Raw genomic sequence first — 19,071 nt, forward strand, 5'->3', positions numbered from 1 at the left:
ATATTTTTCAAGGATTTGCATTCAATTTCTAATTATCCGTTAGTTACTCTCTTTTAATGCAATTTGCATAAACTTTATGATTTCCCATTAATTACTCCTTGAGCTCAGTTATGTATTTGAATCAAATTTCCAATTTCCTTATAATTATCCAATGTGGTGTGTAATACCAACTTCTATTGATCCATTTGTAGTGTCCTTGAAAACATGACATAAAAAGTAAATTATGCTTAATTTACTATGTGGGATCATCGAAGATTATCTAGTTTCCGATTTCTCGTTAATTATTCTTTAAATTATGCATGACTCACTATGTGGAATCTTCAAATATTATCTACTTAATGAGTGTTGTTATATTAATTATTCTAAAAATATTTGCAAATATGCATAACTATTATATATTAATATTATATTGATCACTCAACCAAATTTCTTATAACGTGAAAACCTCACTCTCTATTAAAAAAAAAAACCTTTGATAAAATTCTTCAACTTCATTTGTTTTGTTTAATAATAGAAGTTTAATTGAATTTTTGTGAGATTGCCTAATAAAGGCTGAAGTTCATATATATTGAAGCTACTTGAATAGCAAGGAGTTCCTAATCATCTGGAAAGAGATAAGATAAACATCATTTTAAATGCAAAACTATACTTATCGAGACATTCCCACAACATATAACCCAACTATGTTTTGAGGTTAGTTTAATGCATTTGCATCTAGTTTCGATTTTTAGTTATTTATATTTTGAGGTTAGTTCAATGCGGTTGCATCCAATTTTTCAATTCCCATTATTTATTTTTTTTGAGATCGAGTTCATTGCGGTTGCATCCAAGTTTCGATTGATCGTTAATTATTCTTTTCGGTTAGTTCAATACATTTGCATCAAATTCCCAATTTTCTATTAATTGTTCTTTGAGGTCGAGTTCAATACATTTGCATCCAGGTTTACGATTTCCGTTAATTATTCTGTGAGATTAGTTTAATGTATTTGCATCAAGTTTTCGATTTCTCGTGTTTATTATTTGATAAAGTTGCATTTGCATTTAGTTTCTGATTTCCCGTTAATTATTGTTTGAGGTTAGTTCAATGAGTTTGCATCCAGTTTCCGATTTCCCGTTAATTATTTCTTGAGGTTTTGCATCCAATATATTTTTTGAGATTAGTTCAATGCAGTTGCATCCGGTTTTCGATTTCCCGTTAATTATTTTTTAAGATTAGTTCCACCCATTTGCATTATGTTCCCAATTTATAATTAATTTTTCTTTGAGGTTAGTTCAATACAGTTGCATCCAATTTTCGATTTCCCGTTAATTTAATCTTTGAAGGTTAGCTCAATGCATTTGCATCCAGTTTCTGATTTTCCGACAATTATTTTTTGATGTTAGTTTGATGTATTTGTATCCAAGTTTTGATTTTCTGTTAATTATTCTTTGAGATTAGTTTAATGCAGTTGTATCCATATTTTGATTTTCTATTAATTACTTTTTAAGATTAGTTTAATGCTTGCATTTGCATCCAGTTTCCGATTTCCCGTTAAATATTATTTGAGGTTAGTTCGATGCATTTGCATCCAGTTTTCCGTTCCCCATTAATTGTTTTTTGTCGTTAGTTTCATTCAATATTATATATATTTTAAAATATTTATCATTATTGCTTTGCTGTTTTTTTTTTTTTCATTTTCTATTATATATTTTGTATAATTGTTTTTAACTATGTTTTGAAGCCATGTTAAGGATATATTCGAAATAAGTCGGTGTTTTATCATAGATACTAAAATTGTATGATTTGTAATAGGAAATTAGTTTATACAAATCACTTATTTTTTAGCATTTTTTTTTATTTGATCAAATATATAAGAATTGGAACACTAAAAGTGTTTGATTCGTATTTCTACAAATCACCTATTTTTTTTAGTAATTTTTTTTTTATTTGATCAAATATATAAGAATTGAAAATACACTTAAACTCTCAAAATATAAGAATTAGAAATACACTCAAACTCTCCAAAGAGTTCCATGTACGTGGAAGACTATTAGAAAATATTATCTTTCATATTAGAGTGCCACATAAGATAGAAAAAAAAGCTAACTCTCATATTAGAGTGCCACATAGGAGAGAGAAAATCCTTCTTTAAAGGTCTCTGCTTTAGTATATAGATAGTAGATATACAAAGTTTAAATTTCGCTGCCAACTTCTGAAATGTCGGAATATTTATAAAATTTCGAGAGAAAATGCCAACTCACGATATGTATTCATCACACACAAAGTTTACATACATAGACATCAAAGGCTGTTATCACCGTGTCCAATGACATGAATATCAGCAGCATTTGCAGTGACAGTAGCATTGGTACCATGTATGTTGTCTTGTGCTTGGGTACTGTTGGGAGAGTGTGTAGCATCAGGTGGAGTATCCGTCAAGCTAGTGATATGACCATCAGTGGGGAATGACCATCTTACATAAGCTTCAAGTGATTTGAATTGACAAATGAATTTCAAACCAAGTCTTACTCTCTCTTCGTATTCTTCAACAGGGCTTTCAACAATATGATTGAATATGGCCTTGGGGAGTTGGACAAGAAATGAATGCATCATGTCAACAAAGAGCTGCTCTATGTGGTCATATATATCTTTTATTGATGCATATGATCGACGCGCAAAGAACTTTGTGATTTCTCCTGCTTCATTATCTACAACATCAACAATGAATTTATGAGGGAGAAACCGAAGAAAAGTGTACATGATCTCAAGAGTATCTTCTACTTCATGTCCAGAGCGACCTTCTTTTCTGTACCTTCCGCGTACTTCAAGAGGAGTTGGAATTTCTCCCAGGTTATGTTTATGGAGCCAAGTCATAGTTGTTCTCTCCTTGTTGTAGCGGATATGCGCCCAAAGAACTTTTGCAGCAACAAGTTTTGTTCTGTTTTTGAAACTTCCAACGCTTGTTTTGCCATCAATGAAATAGATAGTATCAAATACTTCACCTAAGATGTTGACGAGAGGTGCACTAAGGGGCAAGGGTATTGAAAGTCTTGTCATTTCTACAAGTAATAACATGGAAAGACAAGACATTTCATACCCTGCAGACGAACCAAGTTCCTTGGTAAGTGAAGGTTGTGATGGAGGAGTTGAGGATAGTAGTGTAACGAGATGTCGTGGATGATACTGTTGATTCTTTTCCACCCATTTCTCCATGTCTTCGACACCTTTCCTTAATGCCCATTCTTTAACTTCCATATTTTGACGCTTGAATATAGTTTGCATTACTGATCCAAGAACAATTGACATGAAGAAGGATAATGTCGCAATCAAACAATGAATCCTGTGGAGAGGAATGTAAATTACATACCGAGCAATTAATTGCAGCAAATTCGGTAAATACCCCATGTAGAAGGAATATACAAGTTGAAGATAGTTGGTTGATGGAAGCGTTTCTGCCTCTTCAAAATTAAAGTTCTCCTCTATGTGGCTTGCAAATGTGATCCATCTTCGTCCAATGACTAACGCAATGACTACAATAGTGAGGATTTGTGTCATTACAATCAACGACACTGACCATTTATAATCTGAACCTTTTTCAGAAAACTTCAATTCCTTGCAAGCCAGGGATCGAAGCACCGCTTCGAATAGAACTACAGAGCAAATAGTGCATATCAAGCTCACAAGGCCACTATCTGGGCCTTTACACAAAACATATTGAGGGTTGGAATCGTAACCATATAAGTAACACCCTTTCAGTCGTTGTAACATATTGCTTTCACCTGTTGTGATGAGATTTTTATTCCTATCGACGGAAAGCCCCTTGTAACCATTAATAGAGAGAGCAGAAAGCCACAACGATACGAGCAGTGGAAACATGCAGAACAAAATAATGGCATGTTCTACAATGAAAGAGAAGATCAGACCTGTGGTCATTTGCATACAGATATTGACAACAACAGTAATTACAAAGATAGTTAAGGCTCCCATATTCGCATAAGATTCAAATTCTCCGTTAGTACCAAGTGACAGCAAAAAAAAACCCATACACATGCATATAAAAATTGTGCCAGTGAGCTTAGATAATTGGTCTTGAGCACTTGGCATTGCTGTCGTGAGATCTACTGGAAGTTTTGTAGCAATTGAAAGAAGTTGTAATGTGACTGCATTAATAGAAAATAATTGACAAGGTAACCATGATTTCTTACGGCGAAATCCAGCCCACACATCACAGACTATAAGTATAAAGCATACCAAAGTTGCTCCTGCGATGTATAATCCGATTACGGGCACTGGGGAAGAATACTTGTCTGTATCCACCATTGTTCCTGTGCAGAGTTTTTCTTCTTCTGATTGTTCGTTCGATTGTTTTTTCCCTGATAAACTGTTTGTTAGTTTCAGTAGATGTATATATGCATATACATGCAGCTTTCATCATTTGGGAATCCTTGCTACTTTTACTTTATTCTTCTGAGTAATGATTTAACTGATGCTTCATGTTCCCTCAAGGCACCCTACAATGTCGGTGCACAAGCTTGCTATTTTTCTTTTGCTTTAAGAAGAATCTCTTTTATATCACTTAATAAGCATCCTTCGACAACACATTAAAGAGCGACACTTATCTTTTTTTTTCCCACTTTTTTGTTTCCGTTCCTCTACCTAAACTGAGGGCTTATCACATTCAGCTGCAATAAGAATTGGCTGGAAAACCCACAGCCACCAAAATTGCTACCAAATCACCACGGACCACGGTAAGCCAAAGAAATGCAGCTCCCAATAAAAGTGTAAAACCTTCCAAAGAAATCACAAAAAGCTTTGCTGGGTTAAGAATTGGCTTAAAAACATAGCCATCGATAATACTACTCGATCACCACGGTAGCCAAAAATTTCACAAAAGAAACAAAAAACCGGGTTTAGAAAACATAACTTTTAATTGCATCAAATAGAATTGAGCATAACCCTTGCAGGGGTTCATAACAATATCTCCCATAAACATTTTTTTTCTTCAAAAAAATACCAATTCATCTTTTCTATGAGAAGAATATGTAGAACAAAAAATCTATTTAGACTCCCTTAATAACTCAAACTCCCATATGGTACTTGTTCATCCAAATTATATTTCTCTTTCCAATAGTAAATAAAGAGGCCGGATCTTCTCCACCCACCCCACCCCGGGTGGAAAACATTAGTCATTACTCATTTACACCTTACAAAGTATTATTGACACGTTTCCGCTTATTTAACACCCAAAGTAATTGTGTTACTAAAAACCAAAAAAAAATCATTACAAAAACAAAAAAAGGAGATTCTGTTAGTCAAAGTGTATCACACCTGTCTTAGGAACCCAAGAAAAAAATAAAGAGTGTAATTGTAAAGAGAATAAAATAAGAAAGAAATCTTTCTTCTTACTTTCCCTCGTCACCCACCATTAATGTGTCTTCTTCATACATTTTTTAAATCTCTTTTTAATTACTTAATTGAGGAGTTTCCATGGGACATATCACTTTTAATTATATACCAAATCAAGTCATCAAAACATTAATTGCAATAAACATCAATAACTTTTGATTGATATTGATGTTCAATATTGGGTTGAAAATTAATTAAATTCATTTCTATGAGATCAATTCGATCTTTACAAATTAGTAATTTGATGATTGGGTTTTGAGCTTTAATCATATTTTCGAATAATTTCATCTTTTTTACATCAAGTTGGGTTTTAATCAATTTTTTGGATTATTTCTTGTGTATTAATCAAATGCGTTGTGAAGTTACATAATAATCTATGATTTTATTTTCGACTTTCATTCAAACCCAAACGTGGTTTTTTATTTCAATGGAAAATTTGATAGTTTCATTTAAGTAATAATAAGAATCTTGTTGAAAACAAAAATGGTGGAGATTTTTTTCCATTTTCCATTGAATCTTTCCTTTTTTGTAGTGATTTTTTAGGCTCTGTTTGGTCATGTGAAATTCGGTAGTACTCGACCATGTTTAGGGTATGGAAAACAAGTGGTGGATACTCAAAAAGTAGTTATTCTAGAAACTATTTGGTCCCTTTTTCTTTAGAGAGATTGTCTTGTACTATTTTTCATTATTATTTTTTTCAACTCCCCCTGGAATGGAATAAAAAAAAAAAAAAAAACACACACACACAAATCGACCAAAGAAAACCTGTATCAATAACTTCAAAAAGAAAAACCAAACTTCAATTCAACATAATTTCATTGAAGAATCAAAGTGATGGTCAGTCGATTGGAATGGAGATGGTGAAGAAGAAGAAATCATAGACTATTTATGTTTTTTTTGTTGCTTGCTCCTCCTGTTTATGATATCTAATTTTAATTTGGAAAGGTGAAGGGAGAAATTTGTGAGAGAAGAAAATGAATGGGTGAAGAAGAGGCTCAATTTTTTCAGTGTATAACTTGAATAAATAATAAAAGGATGTTTTCTCTCTCCTGTATTTCTCTCGTGTATTACGTTATCTCACCTAAACCCAAAGATCCACTATACACGTTTTTTTTGGTTTCACAATCTATCTGGTTTATACCCTACTCATTAGTTGTGGCCCCAATTCATAAAATGGATGGGACCAAACACTAAAACCTGTTATACAGGGTCTTATTCCTTCTACAGGTTGGGCAATTCATGCTGCCAAACAGGGCCTTATTGATTTTGTTTTTTGGTTTTAAGTAACACCGTTACTTTGGGTGTTAAATAAGTGACACATGTCAAAAATATTTTGTAAGGTGTAATAGCTAAAGTTTTTTCACCTGGGTGGAGACGATCCGACCTTATAAAAAAACAAAAATAGATACAAAAAAATAGGGTGATCTTGGACACACCCATTAAACACTCCTGTGTTCCATAACTAACTTTAGTTTTTGCCATACCCAATAACTACCTCAATCCAAAAATATCTCCCAAATTAATTTGGGGTATTTCCAATAAGGGCAAAATGAGATTAAAAATAATAATAAAAACAACATGTTTTTTGGGTACTTGTTCTTTTGATCGAAAGAAGAAATCAAGAACACTTTTTTTTTTTTTGACTAACACGAAAAAGAATAAGAGGATGAACACGTTCTTTTTCAGTTACAAGTGAAAAACGTAGAGTATCTAGGGTTTAGTACGTATGGAGTCCCACGATGTATATTAAATAAATGATTTGTTTTGTCTTGGGTACACCTAATAAAAAAAAATGGTAATTTATGAACCTAAATGTATCTAAAATTATTTTATTTAAATAAATAATTTGTTTTGTCTTGGGTACACCTAATAAAAAAAAATGGTAATTTATGAACCTAAATGCATCTAAAATTATTTTATTTATTTATTTTAAAGTTGGGGTAAAAGAGTGTTTTTATAGGTGTGTCCAAGATCACCCAAAAAATAACTAATAACTTATCCAATTAAATAACTAACACCCGAAATAGTAACAAATAAATAACAAAAATCTAGTTTATATTTCCACAAACAAATTAAACAAAAAAATAAATAAGATAAAGAAACATTAAAAAAAAACAATGCCCTACAAAAATTGGGCGCCCAAAAAATTCACATTCATCATTCTCAATCCCCTCACTCTTTTTCTTGTCTCAAAATTTCCTTTTTTATCATTTTAATTTACATTAATTTTGAATGGAGAAAAAAAATCCACATAATTATCTATCTATTGACTCAAACAAATGTTTGTATGATTATGTCAAAAAATATGATAATTTGTTTCACAAGTGCACCCAATTCATCTTTTTTGGGGAGTTAAAGTTTATTTTTCTTTATTTGTTCATTATTTTGGTTTTAGTAATTTAATTAGATATGTTATTTGGTATTAATTTATTTCTATGTTTGTTTTTTGAATTTTGGAAAGACAATAGGATTTTGATGCCATGTAGGAAATGGAGTACCAAGGGAGTTGAGGAGAACTACTCGATGGAGAATGGGCCTTAGTAAGAACAATATGGAAATTGTAGTATTTCAGTAATAGAAAGAGGATACAAATAAGAAGGAAACAATTGGTGACTGCTATCCCGTTTATTTTGGACCCAAACTTTGGTTATCATAACACATCTCAATTGTGTTCTTGGAGTCGGACTTTAAGCGGTGTAGTCTTGGGCGGAATTTGGTAAAGATCTTACCTTTGCCATATTCACTCAAATACACATCTTCTTTGTCCACTCAAGTACAATTTTCATGTGTTTGGTACCGAATTTGGTTCGGGTAAAGTGGAAAAAGTTCTCTATTGTGTAACTTTGACTTACCAAATCTATATTTCAAGTTTCTCTTCTTCTTGTATCGTCCCTTTTTTCTGTTCGGGGTGGATTTCAAGTTATCCTCAAGTCGCGCATGAGACACTTCATTAGTTCAACCCAATTACTGTTCTTGCAACTGTTTTCTCGCGACCTCATTGTGTGGTTTCGACCAACGTTGTAATTTTGTTAGCTCTTAGCTTCCTTCTTGGTCTTTGGACTGAAGGAGTTCACTGGAGCATAACTATTCATACTGGTGTGTGGTGCTATTTTCTCAAGATGATCATCAGTTCTTGGAATTGTCAAGGAAGCGGGAAGCCATCCAAAATGAAACTTTTGGTGGCCCATTGCCTGTACCATAAACCTGATATTGTCTTCATAATGGAAACCAAGGCTTCGCTCTTTGCTAGTAGGAAACGTATAAAAAAACTTAACTTTTCCAATTCTTTCATTATTCCGTCAGTTGGTCTTAAAGGTGGTCTCTGGCTACTTTGGGCAAATCATGTAAATCTCCTCATTCATACTTCTAATAATAGATTCATTCATGCAACAGTCGACTCATCACCTATTCATATGCATCAAGAGATTACATTTATTCATGGGGAACCATCACAAACTCTGAGGCAGGACTTTTGGAATCGATTCACATCTTGGAGCTCATGTATTTCCTCTCCCTGGCTATTAATTGGTGATTAATTACAATGAAATCCTTCATCCTTGGGAGAAATGGGGTGGACCTGAAAGATTACCCTGTAAATCTTTTTCTGATCTGAATTTTGAGAAGGGTCTTGTTGACTTAGGCTACAATGGAGTACCTTATACTTGGTCAAACAATGCAAACAAACCTTCCCTAATCTAGTGAAAGTTCGCCTAGACAAAGCCTTTGCATGTCCTAATTGGTCCTCCCAACACCCTAACACAACGGTGCTGAATCTACCTATTGCAGTATCTGATCACAGTTTTATTGTTCTGAACACTGACATCGTACAGTGCAAAAAACCATATCAATTTCACTTTCAGTCTTCTTGGCTTGAAGATGCTTCTTGTGCGCCTACTATTCAACGCTCTTGGCCACCCATGTCACAGGGTCTCCATCCTTTATCTTTTGCCAAAAGCTAAAGCAAGTGAAAGAATCTCTCAAGATTTGGAATAAAAAACATTACAGGAGGCTGCAAGAGTCCATGACTTCCACTCTCGCTCAATTAAACTGGATACAGTCTCTTCCACCCAACCCTCATAACACCGTCTCTGAAGCTTGTTTGCAACTCCAATTGGACAGACTTATGCTCTATGAGGAAATGAAGTGGCGTGATAAATCAGGAGTGTGTTATTTGAAGTGTGGTGACCAATCGACAAAAAAAAATCATTTGTCGACACTTGATCGGAAGCGGCAAAACGGTATATATTGCATAAAAAATGAAGAGGGTGACTGGTTATATAATCAATAAGATATTGGTAACCATATTGTGAGCTTCTTCCATGATTTTTTCACATCTACAACTCCTGTTGTTCTGCAGATTTTCGATGAAATTAAACCGCTTGTCTCACACGACGACAATGAGATTTTGACAAGGGTAATTTCAATGGAGGAAATACATGCTGCAGTCTTTGATATGGGCCCATATAAGTCCCCTGGCCCTAATGGCCTCACCCCTCTCTTCTTCCAGAAGTGTTGGTATTAGATGTTGGATGTGAGGCCATTTGGGTTTCTGCCAAACATGGTGTGATTGGATTTATTCTTGCATTTCCTCAACTTCCTTCTCAGTGAAGGTAAATGGTAGCCCGCATGGATTCTTTAAACCGTCAAGGGGTCTTCAACAAGGAGACCCACTCTCTCCAGCTTTATTTATTATATGCATTGAGTTGCTATCCAGGAGTCTCCTACTTCTTGAAGAGAAAAAATTTATCCATGGAGTGAAAGTGGGTAGGAAGTGCCCCCCTGTATCACACTTATTGTTTGCAGATGATTCTTTTGTGTTTTTTAGAGCTAACCTTTCAGAGGCAGCCCATGTAAAAGATTTATTGGACTTGTATTGTGCTTTTTCGGGGCAGTCTATCAATAACCAAAAATCTTCTCTCATATTTAGCCATAACTTGCCTAGAAGAACTAAGAAACGCATCAGTGATCTCTTTAATATTCCTGTTTCTTCTAGAGAAAGTAAGTACCTTGGCATTCCTACTAATCCTTCAAAACCTTCCAAGTTATCTTTCAATCACATAATAGACAGAGTGTCTTCCAAAATTGAAGGCTGGCATAGCAAGTGTCTTTCATAGGCGGGTAAGCTCACCCTCATTAAGAGTGTCTCGTCTGCCATACCCACTTATTCCATGTCAACTTTTCTGCTCTCAAAGGATATGTACGACCGGTTAGACAAAGTTAATAGGAAATTCTTATGGCAGTCCGACCCGGAAAAAAGTGCAATCTTCATCTAATCAATTGGAGTACAATATGCTCTAAGAAGAGCATTGGCGGCTTAGGTATTCGAAGTATGAGACTCCATAATATTGCTTTACTCTCTAAATTATGTTGGCAGCTTACTGAACGATCACAAAATCAATGGTGTACTGTGGTAAAACACAAGTATTTCCCAAATAAACCTTTCCTAAGAGCTCCTTTAAAGCAAAATACATCCAGATTTTGGCGCAAGTTGGTTACTATTCAAGATGAAATTCAGAGATTCATATGTTGGCAGATTAAGTCGGGGCGTGATATACTTATCTGGGACGAAAATTGGATCCCGTCTCTTGATCATAGAAGACCTATGAGACCTAATCCCAACAAGCTTGGTCTTCAATATGTTTCTGATCTCATCAAGGAAAACTCATTGAGTTTTGGGATGAACCATTTATTTGAAGCAATTTCTTACCTCATGAATTACATGCTATACTTGCAATTAAATTGCCTCGCAATGGTTCAGGCTGTCGTGACAAGCTTGTATGGCTCTATGAGAAAAATGGAAAATTCTCGGTTAAAGCAGCTTATAATGGCCTCTCCTCTAGTCTTACTCCAACACATACCTCAGTTATGCAACCCCTTTGGAAGCATATTTGGAAGATCGGTGCCCCGCATCGAGTGAAATTGTTCCTCTGGAAAACAATGCACAATTGTCTTCCAGTCAAAGAGTTTCTCTCAGTTAGGAACATAAGTGTTAAATATAAAGAACAACAGAGAATAATGGACAAAACGACTTGCTCTTCTCTTTCTATTCACCTCAATATATATAGATACAATAACAAAGACCTAGCTAATCTAGGAAACTACCAAACTAACTCCTAAACTTATGCTAATAATCTTTTCACAATCTACAAGAATATCCTATTACTCCCCCTCAAGTTGGAGCATGCAAATCACAAATGCCCAACTTGCGTAACAAATAACCAAACTGCTGACGCCCAAGGGCCTTTGTCAAAATATCAGCCACCTGATGACCAGTAGGAACATATGTTGTGGAAATATTCCCAGCTTGCAACTCATCACGAACAAAATGACAATCTGCCTCAATATCCTTCGTACGCTCATGAAAGACAAGGTTCTTCGCAATGTGCAGGGTAGACTGATTATCACAAAATAACCGCATAGGCTGAGAATGAAGAACACCAAGAGAACGTAACAATGACTTTAACCACTTAAGCTCACAGGTTGTGATAGCCATAACACGATACTCGCCTTGGACGAAGGGACACCGTATGTTGTTTCTTGGTTTTCCAAGAAACAGGAGACCTACCAAGAAGTACAAAGTAACCAGACAATGACCGTTAGGTCAAGGGACAAGCCGCCCAGTCACTATCACAAAAAGCATGCAACTGCATATCACTAGGACGCAATAAAATTCCCTGACCAGGGTGTCCTTTCAGATACCGTAAAACACGAATAGCAACATCCCAATGAGCTATCTGTGGGTTGCTCAGAAACTGAGCGAGAGTATGAACATAATAACTCAACTCAGGGCGAGTAACATATAAATACACCAAACGCCAAAAATATTTTAACACACCAAGATCCTTCATATGAAAACAAGAACTTAAATATTTCTTGAACCGCAAAACCACATCATGAGTGGAACCAACAATTATCAAATCATCCACATAAACAAGAACATGCAGAGAGACATTACCCCGCTGATAACTGAACAAGGAGTAATCTGCGTACGACTGTACGAACCCAAATCTTCTCAAAGCATCATACAACTTAGCAAACCACTGTCGAGGCGCCTGTCTTAAGCCATACAAAGACTTACGTAACTGGCACACCTTCCCTGGAATAAGACTACTGTACCCTGGAGGGAGTTGCATATATACTTCCTCCTTCAAATCCCCATGAAGAAAGGCATTGCAAACATCCATCTTATGCAACTCCCGATTTTTGGTGACAACAACAGTAAGAAAAAGACGAACTATTCCCATTTTAGCAACAGGAGCAAAAGTTTCATTATAATCAATACCGGCCACCTGACGATTACCAAAAACAACGAGACGTCCCTTAAGGCGTTCAACATCACCATTTACGTGATATTTAATTTTATACACCCAACCACTACCAATCGCCTTCTTACCAGGAGGTAAGTCGTCCAGAGTCCACGTACCACTATTTTCAAGGGCATCAATCTCCTCTTTCATAGCCTGACGCCAACCGGAATCTTGAATTGCTTCTTTGAAGGAAGTAGGCTCTTTATGCTTAGTAATTGCTGCCAAAAAATGTTTATGTCTTACAAAAATTTATTATAATCCACATAACAAGCTATATTGAACTGTTTACCTGAGGAAAGAGACGAAGCGAGAAGCAGTAGATGATGCAGGGGGGTCTATCTTTCGAACAACAGTGTTGGTAACAAAACCACGAAGGCGTGTAGAAGGTTCTTTAACCCGATAACCCCTACCAATTTCCTCATTATTTGGCAATGGAACAGTAGTATCTCCAGTTTCAAGAATTTCTGGACTCCCCCTTAAATGCAAAAATGTCATAGTGTCACATAGTACCTCACCAACCATCACCGTACTCAGACTCGGTGGAGCCATTAAACCATCACGATATGTCACAACACCCCCAGAATCTGCACTAGCAGACGCCATACTCCCTGACAGAGCACCACCCATGTCTACAACACCATCACCACTTACTCTAGCACAACCCACGTCTTCAGCACCACCCAACTCACTCACGACATCAATCCAAGTATTAGGTGACAAATATTTTTTAAGCTGTACAGGAGTAGAACTATGTGTATGTTCAGGTTTGGAAAAAGGAAAAACATGTTCCATGAACTTCACATCTCGACTAACAAAATACTCATGGGTATCTAAATCATACAATCTCCAACCTTTTTGACCAAATGGATATCCCACAAACACACCTCCTAGAATGGGGTTCGAATTTATCTTTAACACGAGGCCTATTGGCATCATAACATAAACATCCAAATACCTTTAAAGCAGTAAAAGGAGCTGGACTCCCAAAAAGAATCTCATAAGGGGTTTTACCATCCAAAATAGGGGTTGGTGTCCGATTAATAAGATGACAAGCAGTCACAACACATTCACCCCAAAAATCAATAGGCAACTGAGCTTGAAAACGCAAAGCACGAGCAACATTAAGAAGATGTTTATGTTTCCGCTCCACTCGACCATTTTGTTATGGAGTATCCACACAAGAAATGTGATGCAAACTCCCATTTGAGCAAAAAAATCTTGTAAACATAAAAATTCTTGCCCATTATCACTCCATAACACCTTAACATACTTACTAAATTGAGTGTTGACCATTGCACAAATTTTTTTAATCAATTGGCCAACTTCATACTTTCCAACCATCAAATACACCCATGTAGCTCGAGAACAATCATCAACAATGGTCAAAAAATAATGAGCACCACAACTAGAAGCAACACGATACGGCCCCCAAATATCGCAATGTATCAAATCAAACAAATCAGAAGCTTTATTCGTACTTAAAGGAAAAGAGTTACGAGGCTGCTTAGCCAAAAAACACACTTGACAATCGTCATCAGAAAACTTAGTAAAACTACTACTACTGAGTACTCCAGGTAAAGACCGCACCACCTTCATAGATGGATGACCCAAACGCCTATGCCATACCAAAGCGGAGTCTGCAACTGTTGAACAATTTGCTTGAACACAACGAACTAGATGAAAAAGATAGACCCCATGACACTGCTCCCCCGCTCCAATCAGGTTCCTCAAACTCCGGTCCTGAATAGTACATAGCTTGTCAGTGAAAAGGAATATAAATTTATGCTTTTCTAAAAATTGAGACACAGACAGCAAATTACAATTTAGACCTGGAACATATAACACATTGTCCAGAATGAGGTGTTCACTTATTTTAATACGACTTTCTTTAGTTGCAGTAGTATGTTTACCATTTGGAAGACCAACAGGTTCTGAAGAAATATCATGCACATCAAAAAATAAATCAAGGTTATCGGACATATGGTTTGTTGCACCTGAATCAATAATCCATTGGTCTAGATATTTCTTACCATGCAACTGTGGAGTCGAAGTCGAGACTTTAGAAGAAGTTAAAGCAGCTACCAATTGCTGTAGTTGGACATCAGATAGGGTAGGCACACTTCCACAATCTACCCCACTAGCACCACTGTCCATAGCAGAAGAAAACCACTTTGCCCACGACTTCCTCCACAACCATAATTTCCTCGGCCACTCGACCTACCACCACTACGACCACCATTACCAGCCCACTCGGGCCACCCAATCAACTGAAAACACTTGTCTTTCTCATGACCTTTGCTGCCACAATGAGAGCACAAACAAACATCAACACTACCCTGCGCCCTACTTTGCGCCACACCATCAATCGCAAACCCTACCACATTATTGCGAGAATTTGAGCAGCAGTGACAGATTGGTGTATCTCTGCAAAGAGCACCTTACCATGCGCATAGGAGAGCGAAGGCAAAGGATCAAGCATCAATAGACCAGAAACAACGTCATGATATTTTTTAGAATCAAGACCCATTAGAAACTAACGTAATTTTTCATTTTCTAGAAGAATACGGTACTCACCAGCAGCGAACACGTACAAGAAGGCAACTTTATGGCACTTGCCAATTCTTCCACAAAGTACGCAATTCACCATAATACTCAGCAATAGATCTACCCCGTTGTTTGCAATCAGCAATCAGCAATCAGATTTTTGAGTTCCTGAATACGAGGACCATTACGAAGAGAGTATCTATCACGTAGATCATCCCACAATACTTTAACTTGATCAGGAAAATGAACAATTTTCCTAATTGAAGCATCAAGAGTGTTAAAAATCCAAGCCACAAGCATAAAATTAATGATTCCCCATTGACCATAATCCGGAGAATTTGCATCCGGTGTAGGAATAGTTCTATCGACAAACCCTAATTTATTTTTAGCAAGCAAATTATTATGAAGGGAACGTACCCACTCATCATAATTATTCCCTTGCAATAAAATAGGACTAATCACAGACCACGTACCTTTCGATGGATGAAGATAATAAGGGGTAAACGGTTCATATCGAGAGATAGACGTTGGAGATTTATCAGTACCAGACATGATATGGTATCACAACAAAAAAGAAAAACGAATTGAAAAAAAATTTACCCACCATCACAGGATTGAAAATAGCTCCGATACCATGTTAAATACAGAGAACAACAAAGAACAATTGAGAAAACGGTTTGCTCTTCTCTTTCTATTCACCTCAATATATATAGATACAATAACAAAGACCTAGCTAATCTAGGAAACTACCAAACTAACTCCTAAACTTATGCTAAGAATCTTTCCACAATATACAAGATTTCCACAATCTACAAGAATATCCTATTAATAAGTTCTAACAATATCTGTCCAAGGTGCACGAGTCAACCAGAAACTGTCGCTCATGCCTTACTCACTTGTCCTTTTGTAAGTAGAGTGTGGTTCGCATCTTCGTTTAGTTGGAGACCTGAATTTTGGAATCATGACATTTCTATCTCTGGGATTGTGAGAAAATTGAAGCAATGTTCACCATCAAAGCTAGTCAGCTTTTATCTCTCTCTTTACCGACTTTGCCCTTAATGCCTATTTTATTTGGTTAAGCAGATATTGCTTTATATTCAAAGGAAGGAGGAATATATCCCTATCATCTTTGCACAAGCTAGAAACTCTAATACTACAATTGATAGAACCATGCTTATTGAACTTTTTGCCAAGCTTCATCTGTTGGGGATTATACTAATACCAATTGATTCCCCCACTACACAGATAACTCGTATATGGAAACAATTCAACTCCGGACAAAATCTAAATATCAACTATAGCCTATACTAACATCCCCAACTCGCTAAACAACTATCAACAACAAATAATAATGCAAAGCAGTAAAGGCAAACCACAACACAGAGATTTACCGTGGTTCAGCCAATGATGCCTACTTCCACAAGAGCCAGTTCTTTATAAAGTGGGAAGGAAGATTACAATATCTTATTTCAGTCTCTCACCTTACTAGATCACTCTTATCTCTTTACTGTGGTCAGTATCTCAGTAAAGGTTATCTCAATCTTGATAGCTTTCAAGATTGGGTTTCTCTTTTTGTTTTAGTCCGATTCCAATCCTTCTGACTTGGTTCGGTTTTCCAAAACCTTGATTTTGGTTTTTATATCCAAAAACCAAATTTTCGCGATTCTTGTAATAAGCCCACGAAAATTAGACTGGCGCGGCGTTAAATCTATTTTTGCGGGTCACACCCAAAACACTGGAGCCATGAGTGCAGGTGCACCTCATCTGAGCGCGGGTCGCGCCCAAAACACTGAACTGATTCAAAGGCACGAGCGCAGGTGCGCCTACTCTGAGCGTAGGCGCGCTCTGACATATCTGACGCCGAATTAGCTCCGTTTCTCTCCAACTCTGTTTCTCTCCTCATGTGAGGGATAACTCCAACAATCTCCCCCTCCCGAACAGTGAGGGAGGATACCTCCATGCAATTTCTAAATCAACAGGAGGAGTCTCTACCTACCATTCGGCGGTAGCCACAACAATATCAAACTTACCTTTCGGTAAGACTTTGGTCATCATATCCCACCCGTTCTTGTCGGTATGGATCTTCTCGATACACAAATGTTTGTCTTCGAAAGTACTTCTCTAATCCAATGATAACGACGTGTATGTGCTTGGATCTAGAATGAAAACTTCGGATTCTTGCTCAGTGGATGGTGCTTTGATCGCCACATGTAACTACAAACCGTTTACGCTTTTAGCCCTAGTTCGTCGAAGAACCTCTTCATCCATAGCATCTATTTGCAACACTTAGGTGGCTGCAATATATACTCTTCGTAGTGGAGAGGGCAACACACTTTTGCAACTTAGATTGCCAAGAAACCCCCCAAAAGTAACCCGGATAACCGGAGGTGACTTCATCGAGTCAACATCACCGCCATGTCCGCGTTAGTGTAACCTTCAAGTAAGGGCTTACTTCCACCAAAGCACAAACATGATTTGGAAGTGCCCTTGAGATATCTCAATATCCACTTAACACCTTCCCAATGTTCTTTACCCGGTTTGATGAAATCGCTTACAACCCCAACGGCGAAAAGCAATATCCGGTCTAGTACACACCATGGCATACATCAAACCGCCATCAACGGATGCATAAGGAATCTTTTCCATTTGACTCTGCCATGCTCACCCTTAGGACACATCTCTTTGGTCATGCTGAACCGCCACCAAGCCGGACAACCGACCGGGTTTCGATCCATGTTGAATCTCTTCAACATCTTTCTCAATGTAGCTTTCTTGAAAGCCACAACTTCCCACTCTTTCTATCATCACGAAGTGATCCGCATCCCAAGTATTTGCTTTGCTTGACCCAAATCCTTCATCTCAAAGGACTTACTCAAGTCTTTCTTCAAATTTTAGATATCTTGTTGATGTTTGGGCCAACTATTAATATATCATCCACATACAAAGAATAACACTATGAAAATCCCCATCCGGAAATCTCAACAAACGCGACAATGATCGGAAGCGGACTTCTTGTATCCTTGCTTCACCATAAAGGAGTCAAACTTTATGTACCACTGTCTCGGTGCTTGTTTTAACCCATACAAGCTCTTTATCAGCTTGCATACTAAGTGCTCCTTGCCTTTGACCTCAAACCCCTCTGGCTGGTCCATGTAGACATCTTTTTCAAGGTCTCCATGAAGAAAAGTTGTCTTAACATCTAGCTGCTCAACCTTTAGGTTCATAATTGCGGCCATACCCAATACCACCCGGATAGAAGTCATCTTCACTACAGGAGAGAAAATCTCATCAAAGTCAATCCCTTTCCTTTGACCGAATCCCTTCATAACAAGGCAAGCTTTGTGCCTTGGGTGAGGATTGTTCTCCTCATGCTTGACTTTGTATATCCACTTATTCTTGAGAACTTTTCTCCCTGTGGGTTTCTCAACTAACTCATAAGTGTGATTCTTATGCAAAGAATCCATCTTGTCATGCATGGCCTTCAACCACTTTTTCTTTGTCGTACCTTCAAGTGCCTCTTGATAGTACATAGGTTCTCCACCATCCGATAAGTAGCACGTCACGTTATGTGGTGGATACCGGGTTGAAGTTAGTCTCCCTTCTGTCGGACCTCCTCCTTGCCCCCATCTCTGCCGGTGCCTTTGGAGGATGCACTTCTACTTTGCTCGGTGGTGGTTCATGCATCTCATCCGCATCTTCTATACCAATAGGTTCTATCCCATCATGAGCAATAGATTCTCATCATGAGCTTCAAACTCATGGTTCTCTGCATTCTCAATGCCTTCAATGACGTTCCACGGTAGGAACTTCTCGTTCAATCAACAAGATCATTGG

At 37.0% G+C, this 19,071-nt stretch overlaps 1 protein-coding gene across 2 annotated transcripts; it reads right to left on the bottom strand.

Moving 5' to 3' along the window:
• Window positions 1-2,190: 2,190 nt before the first annotated feature.
• On the bottom strand, window positions 2,191-5,101 carry LOC147478495 (uncharacterized). 2 transcript variants are annotated; one of them, XM_086584732.1, is made up of 2 exons: window positions 4,232-5,101; window positions 2,191-3,879 (listed from the first exon to the last, which is right to left on the bottom strand). In XM_086584732.1, exons 1-2 carry the CDS (start codon window positions 4,413-4,415, stop codon window positions 2,282-2,284), a joined length of 1,782 nt encoding a protein of 593 aa, XP_086440858.1. In that variant the 5' UTR covers window positions 4,416-5,101; the 3' UTR covers window positions 2,191-2,281. The 2 variants fall into 2 exon arrangements, with proteins under 2 accessions (XP_086440858.1, XP_086440859.1); XM_086584733.1 differs by having other exon boundaries at window positions 2,618-2,688; window positions 2,793-5,099.
• Window positions 5,102-19,071: the final 13,970 nt, after the last annotated feature.

The sequence above is a fragment of the Coptis chinensis genome, chromosome 9, assembly GCF_015680905.1.
Source record: "Coptis chinensis isolate HL-2020 chromosome 9, ASM1568090v1, whole genome shotgun sequence".
Classification (NCBI taxonomy): domain Eukaryota; kingdom Viridiplantae; phylum Streptophyta; class Magnoliopsida; order Ranunculales; family Ranunculaceae; genus Coptis; species Coptis chinensis.